Source organism: Leptonotus elevatus, chromosome 18, assembly GCF_054856555.1.
Source record: "Leptonotus elevatus isolate MCC_2025b chromosome 18, RoL_Lele_1.0, whole genome shotgun sequence".
NCBI classification, from domain to species: domain Eukaryota; kingdom Metazoa; phylum Chordata; class Actinopteri; order Syngnathiformes; family Syngnathidae; genus Leptonotus; species Leptonotus elevatus.
Window position 1 is genome coordinate 9,001,580 of NC_141256.1, and position 19,517 is coordinate 9,021,096.

General features: G+C 40.2%; 2 protein-coding genes across 7 annotated transcripts in view; one reads left to right on the plus strand and one right to left on the minus strand.

Moving 5' to 3' along the window:
• Positions 1-19,517, plus strand: part of LOC147158491 (uncharacterized) — a 54,938-nt gene that overhangs the window by 652 nt on the left and 34,769 nt on the right. For 5 of the 6 annotated variants that reach the window (XR_015090925.1, XM_086061522.1, XM_086061523.1 and 2 more), the window contains exons 2-4: positions 2,733-2,823; positions 2,893-2,951; positions 19,079-19,149. Coding sequence is in view for 4 of the 6 variants with exons in the window: in XM_086061522.1 (XP_085917648.1) it covers positions 2,733-2,823; positions 2,893-2,951; positions 19,079-19,149 (221 nt within the window). In the remaining 2 variants the exon portion in view is untranslated. The remainder of the gene's footprint in view (positions 1-2,732; positions 2,824-2,892; positions 2,952-19,078; positions 19,150-19,517) is intronic. The other variant, XR_015090926.1, reaches the window with a different exon arrangement.
• The window catches only part of tmem121ab (transmembrane protein 121Ab), a 46,276-nt gene continuing 33,176 nt past the window's right edge, over positions 6,418-19,517 (minus strand). Inside the window, exon 2 of the mRNA XM_086061521.1 lies at positions 6,418-10,535. Within this exon, the coding sequence (XP_085917647.1) occupies positions 8,633-9,577 (945 nt within the window). The 5' untranslated portion in view covers positions 9,578-10,535 and the 3' untranslated portion in view covers positions 6,418-8,632. The remainder of the gene's footprint in view (positions 10,536-19,517) is intronic.

The following is a 19,517-nucleotide window of genomic DNA, read 5'->3' on the forward strand; positions in this document are numbered from 1 at the left end:
TAGAAAGTTTGTGGCTTGTTTGTCTGGAACACTTTGTCCTTCCAATTGTCTTCATACATACAGTACAATGTCACAATAGGAGGTGCCCAGCAATGTTTTTCCCTCCCCTGACATAACAGTTGCAACATGTTGTCAGATAATGATGTATTTCTGTTGAAGCGGCCCATTATCCAAGGTGATTTGATATACTTTGTTCTACATTACTTGTAAACAATTTCTACTGCCAGGAAGCGGCTCGTTTGTTCTAATTTTAAGAGCAGTTGCCGTGCTAGTCAGAAGACCTCGTCGACCTCGTTCATGCATCTTCACGGCAGTTTCTTTGTAATAGACGAATGAAACTTTTCTCCTAGTGTCTCCCGGTATGTATTGTAAACCTCACTCCATCGCAGGTTCTGGTTTTGCGGTCCCGTAGATTTTTGTTCTGTACAGTTTATAGCAATATTTTTGTTCTGCCTCCTGTTTATTTTGTATGTAATTCTATTCCCGACCACCAGCTGGCGATACTATTTGATTTGAGTGTGTATAGTTGAAAGGATGAAAACAGGAAGCATTTCAAGTAAATATAGTTTTTCCTCTTCAATCCTGCTTTTTACGCCAACAGAAAGTGACATTATTGATGCATTTTGTCAGATGACAAAGAAAACAACTATTGTTTTTATTATTTTTTTTATTAATATAAAAACATGTCAACTCACTCATGAAAGACCTTGAGCAGTACTTCCCTAATCCATTTTCTCACCGCGTTACGTATGACATCATCGTCAAATCAAATTGACGCTAGAACAGATACCCAGTTCCCCTCAGGGTGCAATTATAGTTTAGTACTTTGTGCTGCTTCCAAGTCTGTTAAACACTTTCATGGCTAACATGTTGACTAGCGTTATCCAAGAATACAACACAGGCACATATTTGGAGCACCATTTGAAGTACAATAAGTCTATTTCCCTTCACTTTCAGTCTCCGCCAACTGCTTGGCTCTCTAACAATGAAGTTGCCAGTTTTGTCTGCACACCACCTGCTTCTCGACAAAGGCACGTTCGCCACATTTTGATTCAAAGACAATGAGGAGTTGAGAGCTAAGTACACAGGGAGATGATCATGTCTGCAGTGTTGATGACGGTGCGGCCATATTAGCTTGCTAAAGTGGGTTGATAATTGGACAATTTGAGCAGCCCTCCTTTCAAAAGTCAGCCAATGCGCATTTGTTGGTTGTCTGGAAAAGGTTACGAAGAGCGATTGTCCTGCGTTGGTGCATTAAGAGTGATATTTTACCTTTGGCGAACGGCTCAGAAATCAGTCACGGCCGACATTTTGTAAATGTTAAACCTGTTCAATATTTACGGTTGCGTATGTGGTCAACAAAGTTTGGCCAAGCCACGGGCTCGTCTCGAAGAATGTGACAGGGTCAAATGTCACACGGCGGCATTTGTTTGTTCATTCTTAACGATTATTGATGTTTTTGAGCTGATGGTTAACTCATTCACTGCCATTGACGCCTATATACGTCAAAAAATATTTTCAATTTTTTTTTATTAGTTTAACATTTTTTTCCACTTTTGTCAACAAGAGTATGAAAACCTATAATTTTGTAATTGCACATTTAGAACAGATATAAAATGTGTGATTAATTGTGAGTTAACTAGTGAAGTCATGCGATTAATTACAATTAAAAATTGTAATCACCTGACGCCCCTAATTTTTTATATATATTTTTTAATCGTGAGTTAACTAGTGATGTCATGCGATTAATCATATACAATACACAATATACAATTAATCATATACAATACACAATATACAATAAAAAAATGTACACCTAATTTTTAATAACCTTTTCTTTTAAAACGTTTTTTAAAAGAAAAAATATATTTTAAGATGAGTTTTTTCTTAAAAAAAAGATTTAAAAAGAAAAGATTATTAAAAATTTGTAACGTCAGGCGATTACAATTTGTCATCGTAATTAATCGCATGACTTCACTAGTTAACTCACATTTTATATCTGTTCTAAATATACAATATATTACAAATTCTTAATAATCTTTTCTTTTTAAATCTTTTTTTTAAGAAAAAAATCATCTTAAAATATGTTTTCTTTAAAAAAAAAATTAAAAAGAAAAGGTTATTAAAAATTAGGTGTACATTTTTTAATTGTAATTAATCGCATGACATCACTAGTTAACTCACGATTAAAAAAATATATAAAAAATTAGGGGTGTCAGGTGATTAAAATTTTTAATTGTAATTAATCGCATGACTTCACTAGTTAACACAATTAATCACACATTTTATATCTGTTCTAAATATACAACAAAAAAAATTCTAGGTTTCATACTCTTGTTAACAAAAGTGAAAAAACAAACAAATAAAAAATAGTTTAAATGAATTTTTGACGTATATAGGCATCAATGGCAGTAAATGAGTTATCTATCGATTCATCTATCCAGCCCTGTGATTGACTGGCTAACAATCCAGAATGTAGTCTGCCTTTTAATGACCCTGAATAAGATTAGCGGTTTTGAAAATAGATGGATGGTATCCTATTGATGAACTGATTCCCGTTCCTCCCACATGGTCAACCTTTCTGATCTTCCACTCAATTTATCGGGATTATTTTTCCACATACGCGCAAATGATAGCCGATGGTTTATTATCAGTCTCTTGAGCATTTAGCATGCGTGTCGGTAACAAAATCGCAGCTGTTTTATGAGTGAGCGAGGGTGATTTGCATATAGATTAGTGTGCTACGCAGGTTTGACTGCTGTGAAGCGACCAGCGCGTGATGACACGGGAGACGTTTACCTGAAAGCGGGACCGTCCAAGCAAGTAAGTGAACAAAGTCAGCGCTAGTTAGTGTGTGTCATTTATCTGGCTGACTTTGATTTGATTTTGCAGGGACTCGTCACCTGTGGCCAATGCGGGATCGAGTTGTTTTTACCCAAGGAATGCGTACGGTGAGTGTGAGATTACCTTTTCGGCTGCTGATTTATGGATGACTCGCTTACAGGGCCTGCGAAAGGTGATCTGTTGTGCTGACGCAAATGCATTATTTATTCAGGGTTTTCATTTGCTTTCCCACCTTTAACCATACATTTGCGCCGGCAAGATTGATTGAAACAGTCGCGGCGTTATGAGGTAAACCCAACAATCCGGCGCTACAGATTAGCATCTCGCAGTCACGGGCATCCTCGAACATCCCAAGAGACACTTTCTTAATTAAAGTTGGGTTCTGGTTCTTAATTGCCTATGAACAGATTCCATACAAACTGATTTAACAGCAGCGGGCCAAACTGTGACATAAACTGGTGCTGTGAATTAAAAGATAATAGCAACACAATTGCAGTTGTTGCAGAGTCAAGACCTCACTTTGGTGTGTAATTAAATACTTTGACAAAGCTAGATTAACCGCTACGGCAGCTAACAAAGGTGCTTAAAATGACATTGTACAACAAACCGAACATTTCAAATACAATGACTATGTTTACCAGGGCTGAAGTCCAAGTACTTGAGTCAAGACTCGGACTCGACATGTTTTTATGTTGTCTCAGACTTGATTCAGCCTTGGTCATTGGACTCACAAATTTGTTTTATCGACTGAAAATTAACATCGTCCTTCAAAAAGACTATTAAAAGACCAGTATTGAGATTGGCCACCGGGTAACCATGGCTACCGGGCAGAAGCCATCTGATTGGTGAACCTGACCGTGAGCTCCAAAGCAGTCTTTTTCTTTCAGTCTCGTTAGCCAACAGCGGACTCGGACCTTGTGGACTTGGACTCGGACTTGGCTTGACTTGATAAAGGTGAACTTGCCTACAGGCCTCTGAAGTTTGCATTCAGAAAATAATCTTTCAAAAGCCAAATATTGCCAATATTCGGGTCTTGGATTCATTCGGATATTTAAAAACCCAAATATTACCCCTTTTCTAACCCGAATAATTGTCTATATAAACACAATCGGGGTTACCTCATTTAAACTGAACCTTGGTTTGAGTTCTGAGCATCCTCTACTCCCAAGGAATCTTGGTCTTTTAACGCACAAGAAGTGAATGTGAATGTGCGGCGGCCATCTTTCGTTGCCACTCGCTCAGAGAGCCTAAATTTAATACAGTGATTTCTCGGCAGCGATTTCACGTTATTTTCTCTCTAGTATGGTGAAAATGCCATCGTGTGTGTATATACAGTTTACACACGCATATAGTTTTTGAATTTTTCATTTTAGTTTTTGTCTCGTCTTGTTTTTATATTTTTATTTTGTGAGTTTTAATTAGTTTTGACGGTGGTTCTGTTAGTTTTTATTAGTTGTATTTATTTTTTAAATGCTAATGCTGGTTTAGTTTTAGTAAGTTTCAGTATTAGTTTTCTTATTTTTATTTTTGTAAGTGTATCACTTGACAATACTGAGCATTGCATTTCGGCTGAGTCAAATGAAAAAGCAGGCTAGCCGAGCCATTGGAGCCAAAAGTTCAGAATGCAAAATTGTCATCTCGGAACGACGTCATCCGAATGTAATTTTCTATTGGCTGCTGATAGATGACATCACTTTCAAACGTCCATATTCCGGTTTATATTGAAATAAATATACTTAAAATGGCATTAAAAATCAACCCCAAATGCTCATGTATTACATTAATTACCAAAGACTAAACCGAAGGACATTTTTGCTCGTTTTAATTAGTTTTGTAAACGTAAGATGTGGTTTCTGTTTTCGTTTTTTAAAAAGCATTTTCGTTTTTATTTTATTTCATTAACAAAAATGTTTTTGGAATTGTAGTTTATTTTGTTAGTTTCTGTTAACTAAAATAACACATATACACATTTACAGTATTTATGTAGAAATATGTTTATTAATTTTATTGGCCATAAAAAGTTAAAAGGGGAAATGTCTATTTAAGTAATGACGAATGTTTCAGACGCTGACATTTTGACCTTAACCCAAATATTGACCGCATGTAAACGTAATCTGTGGAACGGCCGTTTGTGTACTTATAAACGTGCCGCAAAACATGCAACGCAGTTGCTAAAGATGAAAAGATGTTTGACTCTGCAACAGATTCCCGTATAACGCGAAACGAAGAGAGCAAAACAGGAGCTCTGCCTCAGACAGAGATTGTCACGGCGCTAATGTGAACACCGCAACAATAAGTCATAGACTGACAACATACCCTACAAAAGCATCGCACTCATCAGTTAGAAAGCAAACAGGGCGGGCGTTGTAAATAGTTGTGTTCGGGCCCAGAATACAAGATGACATTTTCCACCAAATGAGGAAAAGGGACATTACTTGGAGGCTCAGACATCTGCGAGCAATTACACGGCACTGAGTGATGCCCTCCGGTTTGTTGGTGGCCTCCTACTGCTGCTTGCTTGGCAAGTTTTTCCACGACTGTTTAAAAAGTCCCTTTGTCTGTTTGGCAGCCATAACATTTATATGGATGCCACTTAAACGTCTGCTGGGCCAGGTTTTTGCAGGCATGGCTCAGATAAACAGGAGATAAAAATCTCCCTTCGTGCCGTGCTGGGAAATCCGAGGTGATGTTTTAAATAGCGGTCTTTAATTATTTTTGCATAAGTTAGCGGCTTAGTGAGGAGAATTTAGTATGGTGCGTAAAAGGAAATGTAATTAAAGCTCTTGCAAAGCTGTTTTCATTGAGAATTTGGCAAAACGTCACGTTCACAACTATAGACAATTTAGAGTAGCAATTACCAACGTGGTGCTTCGAAATGGCTAACAAGTTGGGGCATGGTGATTTTCTAGGAATGTTGAATATTGATATTTATGTTTCCTAATTATTATGAGAAATCATTACTATGGCCAGCGTCTAAATCTTACATACAGCCATTAATGGTAAAGTAATTGCTATGCAATATTTTGTGTACAAAATCCTCCTGTCAGACTACAAACACAATTTCTCTTAACCCTTCTTGGCTTTATTTATACCATTTCTGAAACTTTTTTGATAATTAAGTAAAACCCGGGTCAAAATGACCCAGGATTATTATTGCTGTTCTTAGGAGGAATCACACAAGTGCAAAAAGAAATATTGGCTATGTTAGTTAAGCAGGATTACATACTAAAAATAAATAAAACATTTCTGATACTTTTGAATATCTTCACATGACCTCGGTCAAATTGACACAGGATGTTATTACTAATCCTTATAGTAAGTGTGCGTTTATGAGGGTTTTGTATAATTAAATACGAGGGTCAGAGTCATCTTGACCCAGAAATATCATTGCTGTTCCTAACAAATGAACATAACACACTGGTTAACCAAAGTATTGAATTTGGCTTATACACATTTCTGACACATTTGGATGACTAAACACCCCCCGGGTCAAAATGACCCGGGGACATAATCCTCTCAAACAAACAACAGGAGTGTTAACCAACATGAAAACCAGAAGTAACAATATTGTCAGCAATATTCTTTATTAAAACATCATTGGCCTCCCACTTGTAAATAATGTACAGGATAATCATAACAACGACAATATTAAGAATAAAATAAATCATAATTAACTGAATGTGAGTCTGTTCACTTGTTTCACGTATTTAATTTCCTTTTTGTTTCTGTGAATAAAACACTCTACTTTGTATTCTTCCATTTCAAGGTTTGAGACATTTAGAGGAATGTACATTTGAGAAATAAAATGTCTCTCCTTTTTGTGTTTTTTCCTGACATCAACACAGTTTGATCTCATTTGCACACAAACACACACGCTTGTATTACAAAATGATCTGTAACAAACAAACCCCGATGGTAAACAAGCACACGTTTGCACACACACTTGCAGGCATACGTTAGAACAGAATTGTGTGCATGCTCTTCCTCGTCCACACCCACAATGCTATGCGCACTGTGTGTTTTTGTGTGTGTGCTCGCAGTGGACGGTCCAGTGCCGCTGCAGTGCTTCGCTTTAATCAAACCCGTAGTTCCAAAGCGTCAAACGGCCCGAGACCGCGGATTCCACAACACAAACTCGCGGGGCCGCTATCGACCCGTTACCGGTACACGGTACACGGAGGCCGCTTGTCACCATCTGCTCGTCTTTGCCCCAAATGGAGGGAAACGGGGAAGCTAAACGTTCCCTCGTTTGGTGCTGGTACTGGTGACCTTTAAAAAATAAAAGACACTCACAAATAGAGGACCAATTTTTACACAACATAAATTTCCTGGTCCGCTGGATTTCGAGTCTCTCGGCACAGTCTGAACTTTTAAAACCTCCAAAGACTTTAAAACACAAGACAGTGGTACCCTGGCTCAGGAGTTTAATTTATTCCGTGACCAAGCTCGTAAATACATTTCCTATATTGAAATGAACTGAAAAGCCAATAATCCATTCCAGCCCCCAAAAAACACCACCATTAATTTTTTTTAATGTAGTTTTAATAAATCAAAAATAGCTATGGAACAGGATTAAGGCCAGTGAAGACAAAAAAGGGTTGGCAGGATTCTGACTTTCATCTCAAAATTCTGACTTTAAAGTGCGAATTTTGACTTTGTTGACATAAGGATTATAAATTGTGGGGGGTCAGAAATCAGAAAGTCAGAATTTTTAATAAATAATAATAAAGTGAGAAATCTCTTTTTAAAGTCAGAATTCTGAGAATAAAGTCAGAATTATCACTTTTAAGTCAGAATTCTGAGAATAAAGTCAGAATTATCACTTTAAAGTCAGAATTCTGAAAATAAAGTCAGAATTATCACATTAAAGTCAGAACTCTGAAAATAAAGTCTGAATGGTGAGAATAAAGTCAGAATCCTGCCAACCGTTTTTGTTCTCTTCACTGGCCCTAATCCTCTTCCATAAATATCACTGTATTGTAGGGAAAAAAAATATGAAGAAATACTGTTTTTATAAAGCATACTTTACGTTGTATGTTGGATGGGTGCTTTTACCTCATTCACTGCCGTCGATGTTTATTTGAATATAATGTGCACGTGTATATTAAATCCATATAATGTAGATTATTTATTATTATATATGTATTCAACTGGAATCAAGCCATTTACTGCCATCGGCGTATATATACGTTGAATATGTTTTTTAACGGGTAAGTGTGGAAACTGGTCTCACCTACCTAGTCTGTGTAATTCAGTCTTGTAAATCAGATCCCTGTAGATGGCGCATTGCATTACTTTGGTTCTGAGATCACTAAAGCTCTTCGTGAATCTCGACTTGTGATGTTGATTATGAGAGTGAAAAATGCCAACTCTGCTATGAAAGCAGCTGGCAGTGAATGAGTTAAGGGTCGTGGCCTAGCGAGGCATGTCTGGAGCTGTTGGGTACATAGACATCTGTGGTTGACCAAACTTAGTTCTTAAGTCAACTTGAGTTGTTGGCATGAGTTATGGCCGACTGCAGCTCCTTGCAAGTGCTCTCATTTTGTATGCGGCTGAAAGTGCATCAGTGGCTGCGTCTCTTTTTATTTTTATTTTACTTCATTTAAGGGGCGACTTAGCAATAGCGCGTTTGGAGCTTATCTCTTCTTGGCCAAACGACAGCTTCTAACAGGAAAAACTCATTGGGGGCACTCGAAAGTCAAGGTACCACGTTGTACGGTTAAAACGTTTTTTTTCTGTCTCCAGAGTCTAGTAAAACTTTCGTGTTAAGTTCCATGACGCTGTTTGGTCATGTGTCAATAATGTCTTGCGCCGGCGTGGGTTCATGCGGCAAAGTGGTGGCATTGGGCAGCGTCTGCGTATGGCTGACAGAATTCTGCTGTAGTTCCATGGCCATGGCGTTCTGAGGGTGCGGGAACTCCTTGACTTGCTTGCGGTACTCCAGGAAGGTAGATGCCTTGGTGGCGATGGCCACCACGTTCTTGCCAACGAAGATGGTGGACACGCGGCTGTCCTGAAAGAGCACCATGTTGACGCCTCGGATCAGGATGGTGACCATGTTGATGGTGACCAGGCTTAGGACCGGGTAGAGCATCATCTTCTGGGGGGTCATGTGCTCGCCCTGCATGCTGATCTCGCTGAGCGACACGCACGGGAGGATGAGGAGCAAGATGTAGCAGTAGAAGAACATCAGGCCCTCGGCCCAGATAGGGAGGCCCGTGCGTTGGGGCTCCCACAGATTTGCTTGGATGTCCAGAAGATCCAGTAAGTCCAGCGCCACCCAGAACAAACGGCTCCGCATGTCCTCCTTCTTGCGGAAAGTCCTCACGTATTCCATGCTGTCAAGAGCCACCAGAACCAAATACAAACCTGGCACGCAAACCGATAAAAGTAACGTCAATGCTTTCCGTGCCACCGTTTCCAGACTCTTCCTGTCGGCCTTGCAATTCTGGAAGACGAAGTAGAGCTTGATCTCCAGCACAAAGATATACAAGAACCAGAGGATCATGGCATAGCCTCGCCGGGCCGTGCGCACCTCGGCCCCGACCCACACCGCTACGTAGCGCAGCACGATGAGGAAACACACGTCCCCCACCAGGACTATGATGCACACGCCGATCTTCCTGGGGCCCTGGTTCTGCTCCACCAGGTAGGCGTCCATGAAGGCCATGCTGGTCATGATGACAATGGTGGTCAAGCACACGTGGCGTTTGTCGGGAGGCGGCAACACCATGGCGAGGGCACCTGCTGGCTCTCAATCACACTTTTACAGCTTTAGAGGGATTTTTCGGTCATTCATATCTTATCACGCCACCACAATAGCTAGACCAGAGCAGTTTGGTTAGCTTGTAATAAGTCTGCTTCAGAACAGCATGGGCTTTCAGAGCAGCCTCCAAGGATATGGTCCATAGATTGAACAGGTTCTCCACATACAGACTGCACTGTCAGCAAGTTTCCATCTACACAAACGATCCCCAATTCTACCTGTTTTTGCTCTGGCACGATTGAGGGAAACCCAGTCTTTTCGACAACAGACACCCTCTCTACAACCATTAGAGTCCAACTGAGACTGTGGTCTCACAAGAGTTTTAGAGGGATTTTTCGCTAATGTCCCACTACGTGGAGGAAGGGCAGTGTGTGGAATGAGCGTGCGAGTACAGGAACATCACTTTGTTACTCGGCGCACTTCCATCGATTTAACCGTGCCCACCCCCCAAGCAGCAGTGCTGAGGGCTCTACGTCTGACACGCCATGACTGATGGTAATCCACACACACTCCCACAGTGAGCTTTGTCTAACAGACGCGTGACTGGGATTGCTGCAGTGCAGGAATAAACGAGAGAGGAGTTGATTTCTGTATGAGAGGACGTACAAAGCGGCGATCCGGCTGGTGGATTTATGCACGAGTGTGATGCAAATCACGGCGTGCCGAGAATTCCTCTACGTATGCCTCCTGCAGATGGCGGCGCGTGAGTGAAGGGAGATGGAGGAGAGAGCGAAGAGTCTGCAGTGGCCCGGAGCCTCCCCCCTCCCAAAGCCGCCATAAATCACAGAGACAGCAGGTCAACGGCCCGTGAGGCCTTGCGTCCTACGCCGGCATCCCCGTGGGGAGGCTCTTACACTCGGTTGGATATCCATCCTGGCCCTCCCTCCTCCTCCTTGTTCTCGCCACGTGGCAGCTTCTCCTGAGCCTGGAGGAAGGAGGAAGATGAAATGAAGAGGAGGCAGGGGACGGGAGGGGGTTGATTGAAGGAGGGAGGGGATGGTGGGATAGGAGAGAGGAAACTGTCAGCACCGCAGGGTATATAACACAGTTGTCATTGCCAGCAGCAATTGCACACACGAGCAGCCAAGTGATGTGTCAGCTTGGCACCAATGCATATAGGACAAGACAAGGTATAATAAGATTGCTTCACCTTTCTCACAAGAGTGTGTCATGTGTCTCTGGTCATCTAGCTGCGCGCCTCCTTATCCTCAAATGAAATTCCATTTAGCACACTGCACCCAGCGGTGCCATTTTGATAGCAGAACCAATGGAAGAGCTCGTTCACAAGTCACATACAGCAGCTACTTACCCTATATCCTTTTTTTCGCTTCATTTTTCTGCATCATTACCCTGCGCTACTGTTGCAATTTGAGCCAGAGCAAATGAATAAACAAATACTTCAGCCCTGTGTGCAGTGGGAGTGGCAGTTTCCAAAGTAAAACAACAGCTGCTGTAAAATGGAATAGTTCATTTGTGTTAACGAAACTCAATCACATCAGAGTTCAGAGGTGGAAAGAAAATCCACGCCTAGAAACCAAAAACCCTGTCACAGTTTGGTTTTAACAGGTTAACAGAGCTCGTTTACTTGCTGGCACCTGTGGCTAAAGCCAAACTTCAACAGGGTTTCTTTCTGGGCTTGGATTTCTGTTACATTATCAGATCAGCCCCCCTGAACTTAGAGATCTCATAGTAGGGCTTACGACCATGACACACAGACTCTTAAATGGGTGGGAAAGGGAGAAGCAAAATGGCTCTGTACCTGTGGCAACTTTTAGGTGAGCCAATAAAAACTCATTTTGGGTCGCAACCCTAATTCGAGGAAAAACTGTCCGAGAGGAACGACGACGAATTTCTTTGCCCTCAGCGATTATGAATGGGAACCTTGCTTTTTCCACCTGATAAACACTTGTAAACTTCATTTGATCTCATTATGAACTAGAAATGATCATTGCCGCTGTTTCTTTGTCTCGACTATTGTAGTTCTTTCGTCACCTGTCTCAACAAAACTCATTAACTCAACTCAACTTTATTACTTGAGCACTTTATCGCTGCATACAAAGGGGAGTAAAAATTAGTCCTACAATAACAAAGACAGTTAAAACAATAAATTAATTAGATAAAAACAGTAAATACCATAAGATAGTAAAACCAAGTCTCATGCTGGGTTAAAAGCCATGACTTCGAGAAATGGACAGAGAGGCGGCTTGCCGAGTAGTTAGCGGGAGGTCATCCCAAAAACAGGGACCAGCAACGAAAAAGTCTCTGCTTAGTCCTGGAAGGAAATAGGTTTTCTTAAGATGGGGGGCAGCAAATACAATAAAAACAGAAGGAGGCCCAAAATTGAACCCTGTACGACTGTAGGCATCATTAGACCATCTCCAATTGGGTCAGAGCACCACCCTTGGGCTTGAGTCTCGATCCCATCGGTTCCACCACATCTCTTGGTGGACCTAGTGTCAATTTATTGTACTGCTACAGTAGGTCGCTGTGTTCTACTGACCACCTTTTACTTACTGTCCCTGACACAAGATTAGACCCAAATACCATGTTGTCCTTTGCCCCCAAATTGTGGAATACACTTTAATTTGAGATGAGCTCTTCTGTAGAATTTTTTTTTTTTAAAGCGCTCCCAGAAGGCACTTTGGGAGTCATTTCCGTAAAAAGTGTATACATAAAATTTACTTATCTACTTTGGTTTCATTTTTATTTCATTTCAAGGTCCAGTTATGGCCTCCATTTGGAATCTAGTTTGAATAATGTTTTGAGGGCTTGTCTGCTTTGGTCTATTTAAAATTCATGCTGCGAAGAAGAGTTTCTGCATCTTGATAGTACTTCACTACTAAACTGTACCCGAGGTACTCAAAGTCGGCCTTCATACATAAATAACACAGGAAGTATAAACGGAGAGCGTTAAAGATGAAAAAGAACCAATTTTTTTTTTTAATTAAGTAGAAACATGTTTATTGGTTTACATTTGGTGAGCTTCAGCAACATTCACTGTTGCATTACTGTGCCCAATCACTAATGAGCCATTTAAATGTTTCTGGCTGTCACAGCTACAAAGTTACTATGTGATCATTGAGTTAAAAATACAATATAATTGTATGAGGAATAATTTTGGTGCTATTTTCCCCCTACAGTTGTGCGAAATACTTTTGAGCCACTGCAGTAAAAACAAATAAAGAACAGTTACTCTTACATGCACTTTTTTAAGTAACAGAAAAGAGTAAAAAGTGACAAAACATTTTTTTGCGGGGCTCGTTCTCATTCAGATTGCCGGTAAATTGGAGCCTATCTCAGCCGACTGTGTGAGAACAGCCAACAGCAAGAAACACTAGAGGCTCAGTTTATGTTGTGGAAATTCACTGTCCCCAGTAGTCTTTTTTTTAAATGCGAGGTTGGCATATTATTTTTTTTTCATGCAAATTATAGACTACAAAAATAACAATTTTGATGTTGTTTTTCTCCAGTCCTTGTGCGTGAAAGCCCATCAGTGGCCTTATATCAGTATACCCCCAAATGATATTATTATAAAACAAATTAATGAATAACAGTGAAGGAAAATGAGGCAGTTGCAACCTCTATACTCATTCAAGACAATTCATGACAAATTGATTGGAAACAAACGTTAAGGGACAATGTGGAGTGAGTCGGCCATTATTGTGAAAAGTCTACTGATAGGAAGATATGGTTGATATTAACTAGCTCGCTAATTTATAAGCTACTTTAATGAAAAAACAATAATGCAAGCAAAGCTTTTCTTATTTTTTGTTCACAATCTGTCTTGTGCTGGTCTGGCGTTTGTACCATTAAAAGAGTTATCAAAGCTAGCTAAGCTAAGAACCTGCTACCACACAAAGGGCTCAAGGTCTATTAACACCCACCAACCAATTATTCTTCCTTGTCAGAGTAAGGTAAAGTGTTCCATAGTTTATTATAAAAAAAATTCCATCAAATTATATATATTCAAATAGTAATTAGGCTTTCCACCTTGAATGTACTTTGCTTTGAATTGTCATCAATTCCAGGATCACGTTCAGTGTGAAATGTTCAACACCGTTTCTGTAGCTTCTCATTGAAAACGCTGCTGTAAGTGAATTTCTAACTAATGCATAAGTAAGACTGCACCCGGGCGTATGTACTGAAAGGCGATAGAAGTATTGACGTTAAAGCAATTTGCAATTGAAATGAATGATGAGTCAGACCGAAACAGCAGCACTTCATGTTTTAAGAAATATACAACCCCCCCCCCCCCCCAAGGTTTTCTGCTAGTTTTTAAATGGCAAATGATTACCTTGGTGTAAAATGCGTCTCTTTATTTCCCCTCTCTGTATGATATGATAAATTAAATGAAATTAACTTTGTGAAGAAGTTATACTGTATATTCCAGCTGTTCAAGATTTATGAAAGCACGTATGTGCTGTTGCAGTACATGACCCCTAACTCTGGAAGCTGTCACTGGAGATCCCTGTTTAAAATGAACAACACAGTGCCAAACAGTCTCATTAGTAATCTAAGCATGGGTTTGAATGTATGAAACCCATTATGTCGAACACAGCCTAAGAGAGAGATTACGCTCCTAAATTGATGATTAATTGGCTGATTAGGAGAATGCTGCAGATCATTTACATGTTATGCGGCAGAAGGCTGCACCATATAGACGCGGCATCACTTTGACATTTAAATGGCGTTTTTTGTGTGTGTTTCTTTAAGATCGTGCACGCACTCGCACGCACTCTATAAACGAGCCTGACACAGATGCTGCAGTTACGCTTTTGGGCCAGAGGTGGCAGTCACGAGTAAAAAAAAAAAGTGACAAACTACACAAAGATCATTTATCTTTGACAGCGAGTCATTATTGTTAATTGTTGTCATATGGCGTTAAAAAGTGCTTTTTGAAGTGGAAAATACCACACGTGCACTGTTATCTTCCATCTGTTGGTCGCTTACTCTTCTGAAGAAACATAATAACAGTGAAAACATGGCTTGATATAGCTACACAATGGAACATTAACCAGTAAAGCGCGTTTTTGCTAGCTCAGTCCAGAGTGGCGTTTAGCTAGCTCAGTCCAGGCTCAACTCAACGGTATGTAACATTTATACATACAGTATATACATTGTACCATACAGGTTATAAAGGTATAAATCCATCCTAAATGCGCTCTCTCTCTCTCTCTCTCTCTCTCTCTCTCTCTCTCTCTCTCTCTCTCTCTCTCTCTCTCTCTCGATCTTAGATGTTTATTTGAAAGCAGCGCTTGAAGTTGATAAAGTCTTTCAAAGTCAATGTGTTTAGAGCGGCTAAATCATTTCCTCGCGTAGCTTTGGGCCGATGACTCTCTTACCTGATGCCTTCAAAGACTTCGGTCCGTGCTTTAGGCCATGTTTCTATCCATCTTGTTAAACTAATTTGGTCTTAACATGACAGTCTACCATGCCGGCTTTTTCTGCTCCTCCGATCAAATGCTGCAGTTGAGACTGCTTGGAAGTCAGAATGTTTTTGTTCTGACAACTAACAGTTTTTGGCAGCCTTTATAAGATTTAAAAACATGTTTAACTGTATGATAAGTACAACATATTTATATCGCACATATATCGTGTTAGATCTATTTAACACACAAAAAAAGCAGAGAAAAACTAACGAAATATGATCATTCCACATAAAGCTCCAGAAATGGACTAGACAAAATTATTGGCACCCTCAACTTAATATTTGGTAGAAAAATAACTAAAAACAAATGCATACATAAAAAATGGCTCAAATCAGTCACTTTGTGAGGTGTAATCAAATCGAGGCATTCTCCCAGAAGGATTTTGGTTTCTCCAAGTAAGTGTTAGCAATCTGTGTCCAATCTTTGTCCTGTTTGAGTTGAATTGCAATATACTCAATAAATAGAGCAGTTTTATAGTCTGTCGGCTATTGTTGTGTGAAATGCGATTACTACATCCCACAAGTCGATTTGCCAATTGTGAACTCCGTCTTCAAGCCTTTTCAAATACATTTTCCAAGTAGGAAGTGGAAAATGTGTGACTTCCTCTACTTATGCTGAGTGCAGCAGCTTGCTCGCGTCAGTAGTGTGGCTAAACATATACTTTACGTGTATTTACAATTTATTTTTGGTCCCAAATAGGATGCATCATCCTGACCGCTTGCCACCTCCATTGTGTCCACCGGATGGCTATTTTTTCTTATTAGCTTGTTTTAAACTAATAACAGATCGTGTTGAATCCAACCGACACGGCTCAATCCAATAAACTTTAACGTACGCGGTTGCCACACAGTGACAGTGTTGTCCATTGCACAAACCCAGACATTCTCTCTCTGTTTACTGACAGGATTTCGTTTTTATGAGCCACGTGTTGATCCCATCATTCACAGTCTGGGAACCGCAAAAACTATAATAGCCCCCATCCTCTTCTGATTAGAACATGGCAAAGTGCTGCAACCCAAATCGCTAAACGCATCTCGCACTCATCCCTGGAATCACTTTGCTCTGTTTGCCAATCGTATTAACGTGGCCCCTCGAGGGGCCGCGTGTGGTCGTATATTGTGCTCATTTTGAGTTTGGAGAATCCTCGCTCGTCACGCCAGACCCACTTGCAATAGGCTGCAATATAGACCGATCCGTATAAAAAAAATACAAAAACACTCACAATTATTTGATCTACTCTTAAGACTGATGATTCTCACGCTCCTTCGCCATGTCGCGTCGTGTGATAAGCGCAGGCTGTACATAACTGGAAACAAACTGTCATCTATCGCAGAGCTGTCGGGGACTTTAAAAAAGCGGTGGGTGTAGATCAAATGCGGCTAAAATGAAATGCACGGAATGGGATGTATCGCTACTTGCGTTGGCTTGGCACTCTCCTGTGTTGCTCGCAATCTCTCGAAGCATTTCTACCGACTGGTACAGTTCAGTTACAACGGCTCATGAATTCAACAAATGTGACTAAGGCTGCACAGTGGGGGGTTTTTTTTGGATGTGGATGTTTGAAGCAACAATAAGGCAGGATTTGTTTCCTTCCTGTTGCTTGTTGTGTCACGGATTAACAAAACCAATTAAGGAATGTCATGAGCCTAACTCCATTTTCCCTTCCTACCATACCTTTGTGACGGGCCCAAAGTATTTTATACTGTTTGCAAAGTAGAGATTGTTTGAAAGCACTTTTTTCACACAACAAATTGTCGACAAACAACCTTTTTGACACAGATGATGTTTTGCTGATATGTCGCACTGCTGCACTATAGCGCCAACTACTGCCAAGGAGGACTTCTCAATATCAAAATTTATTTTTTGTCTTAAAGGCATACTTGATTCATTGAGCCATTGTCAGCAACAAAAAGTTAATATTTTGTCCAGAATGAATTTGGTAACTTCATCATTTTTCTTTCTTTGCTTTCTTTTCTATTTTAATGATATATATTTAAATATAATAACTTATTGTACATAGACTAGATAAGCTCTTGTACTTCTTCCTACTCCCTTTGAACATGTAAATTCTGACTTTACTAATAATTATTTTCCTTTTTAACTTTCATTTTCTTTCTTTCACTTTTATTTTATATTTTGTATTGAATTTTATATGTTCAATAAACAAAACAAACCAAATTACCTTAAAATACTAATCATGGCTCAGTTTGCTGACCAAACCCAGAAAACAGGTGAGCCATATGGACCTTACCTACTTCCTCAGCACAGGTGATGTCATCTTCGGTCGACAGCAAGTGGAATAATTTGTTTTTAAAGTTATTAATTGTACAAGAAATATAATGACGTTATCAAATTCATTCTAAACAAAATATCAACTTTTTACTGCTGAAAATGACTCAATGAGTCGTTTGGTAACTCATACTCATCCCTAAAAACAGCTTTTTTCTTCTTCTAATCTCTCAATGGGAAAATTGGTTTTCAAACTCCTAACAAATGGGCGGTAGACCGCATTGTGTGTATTTGTTTCATTATATTGTGAAGCACACCAAAGTGAATCAAACTGTGCCGCTTGTGGGGAAATATGGCTTAACTAAACTGCACAGACAGGCCTGCATTCGGCTCCCTTGAAATTGCTCCCATTCTCTGTGCTGTCAATCATAGGGCATTCTTATTCACAAAAACTAGGAGAAGATCTGAGGCACAGCGCACTTTGTGAGTCAGAGTGCGGCCCATCACACCCCACAAATGATTGGTGGTTGCCCGATGAGACGAGACACTTGTTCTCCCCAAAAAGCCAAACTTTCTTCAAGTCGTTGCGTTCATTCTGTCATCTCCAAAAAAGATGAGATTTCCCCTAACATGGGATTCGTTTGAAAGAAAAGCTTTTTCCCGCGGTTTACTTACTTCCCCTGATTTATAAATGGAGCATGTAATACAGCATTTTTTTTCCAGTTAGGACTACATGCCATTTGTGTCTCGTTGAAATATAAATGACACTCCGCACGAGTCCTCTCTTCTCCTTGTGATGGCAGCAGATCATCGCAGGCCAAACTTGCGGCTTTAGTCTGCTGGAGGCAGCTTTTTTTCCAGCCTGTATTTGTATTTCCTCTGTAGCTACACGCTTGCGGGTTCAAGTAGTCTTTCCAAATTAATTTGACTGTTCCAATCGAGTACCTGCGTGATGGGCATTAGCCATCGACTGCACGGGCCATTCCAATTACAAAAGCAGGCATCAGTCAGGAGATTGAAGGAGGCAACCCAATTTTACGAGCAAGAAGGATGTTGAATGTCTTTTCACTCTATTATTAAACCAAGTTGCACTCATGGAGAAAACTCAGGCTCTGCAGCTCCCACGCCGCCCATCCTGGGCCAATTCATTACAGACTGAGTTACTAAGCATCGACCATGGCTGTCTAACCAAGTCAACTTAAAGTAAATAAGTGCTGACGGGAAGCCAACAATACACATTGGTGCTCATCAATGAAATTCAGCCAAAGCTTTATTGTCCGTCGAAAGACGATCGCAAGGAGAGGCGTGCATTTGCGCTATTGTGGGAGGGAATGCAGCCGACTACTGGCCAATCGAAGCGGCTCCCCTCATTAATCCATTTAAGTTCAGCAGAGAGAGGCGCGCGTGGTCCATATGCGGAAGGACTCGCTGGAGCCCATGCAGGAAATCGCCGCACGCAAATCTCATTTAAAGTTAAAGAAACCTGTTATCTTCCATTTGTCCATTTAAAAACTGATATTTGCATTTTGTTAAATTAAAATAAATTGGGTTTATTACATGTACCTTTGTTTTTGTTCAATTTTCTTGGTGTCGGTTACATTACCATGGCTCCCAAATCTAAAGGTTATGTATGACTTGTAAATGTCATCTAAAGTTAGAATTCAATGCAAAATGACGCAATATGTCAACTTTGATGACAAATTCAAATTGAGATATTAAGCTTTCTCCTCGAGCGGATTATGATAAAAATGGTTCTAAATCAAATCCACGTATGTATGTTAGTAAAATATATTTTGTGTCCCCCTTCCAGGTCTTCTTTCCAGAACGCGCAATGTACTGATGAACGTGAAAGCAAGAAGATTACTCAACTTTGCCTTAGAAGTGAGTCTTTTTCAATTTCATATTTCAATAATTCAAGTCAAGAAAAGCCAGGCGGCCCGGCCCGCCAGGCCTATATAGCAGTCAGGATCATCAAATCCTTCTCATATAATAGAGCGCATCATTAATTTTGTTCAACAGAAGCCATCGTGATTACCATAACTCATTTTTTTCCTATTTGATTTAAACATTGAAGCTTTGTAATGCAGTGTCGCATGCATATTGACTTGTCTATACAATGCCACAGCTCATATTCTTGTCACCCCCCCCCCCCCCCCACCAGTAATTATGCAGCAATATCAACCTTTTTGTTCTGTCAATAATTGTCTCCATTACTCCCAGCATGCACTTTGGCCATTTCTCCACCTGTG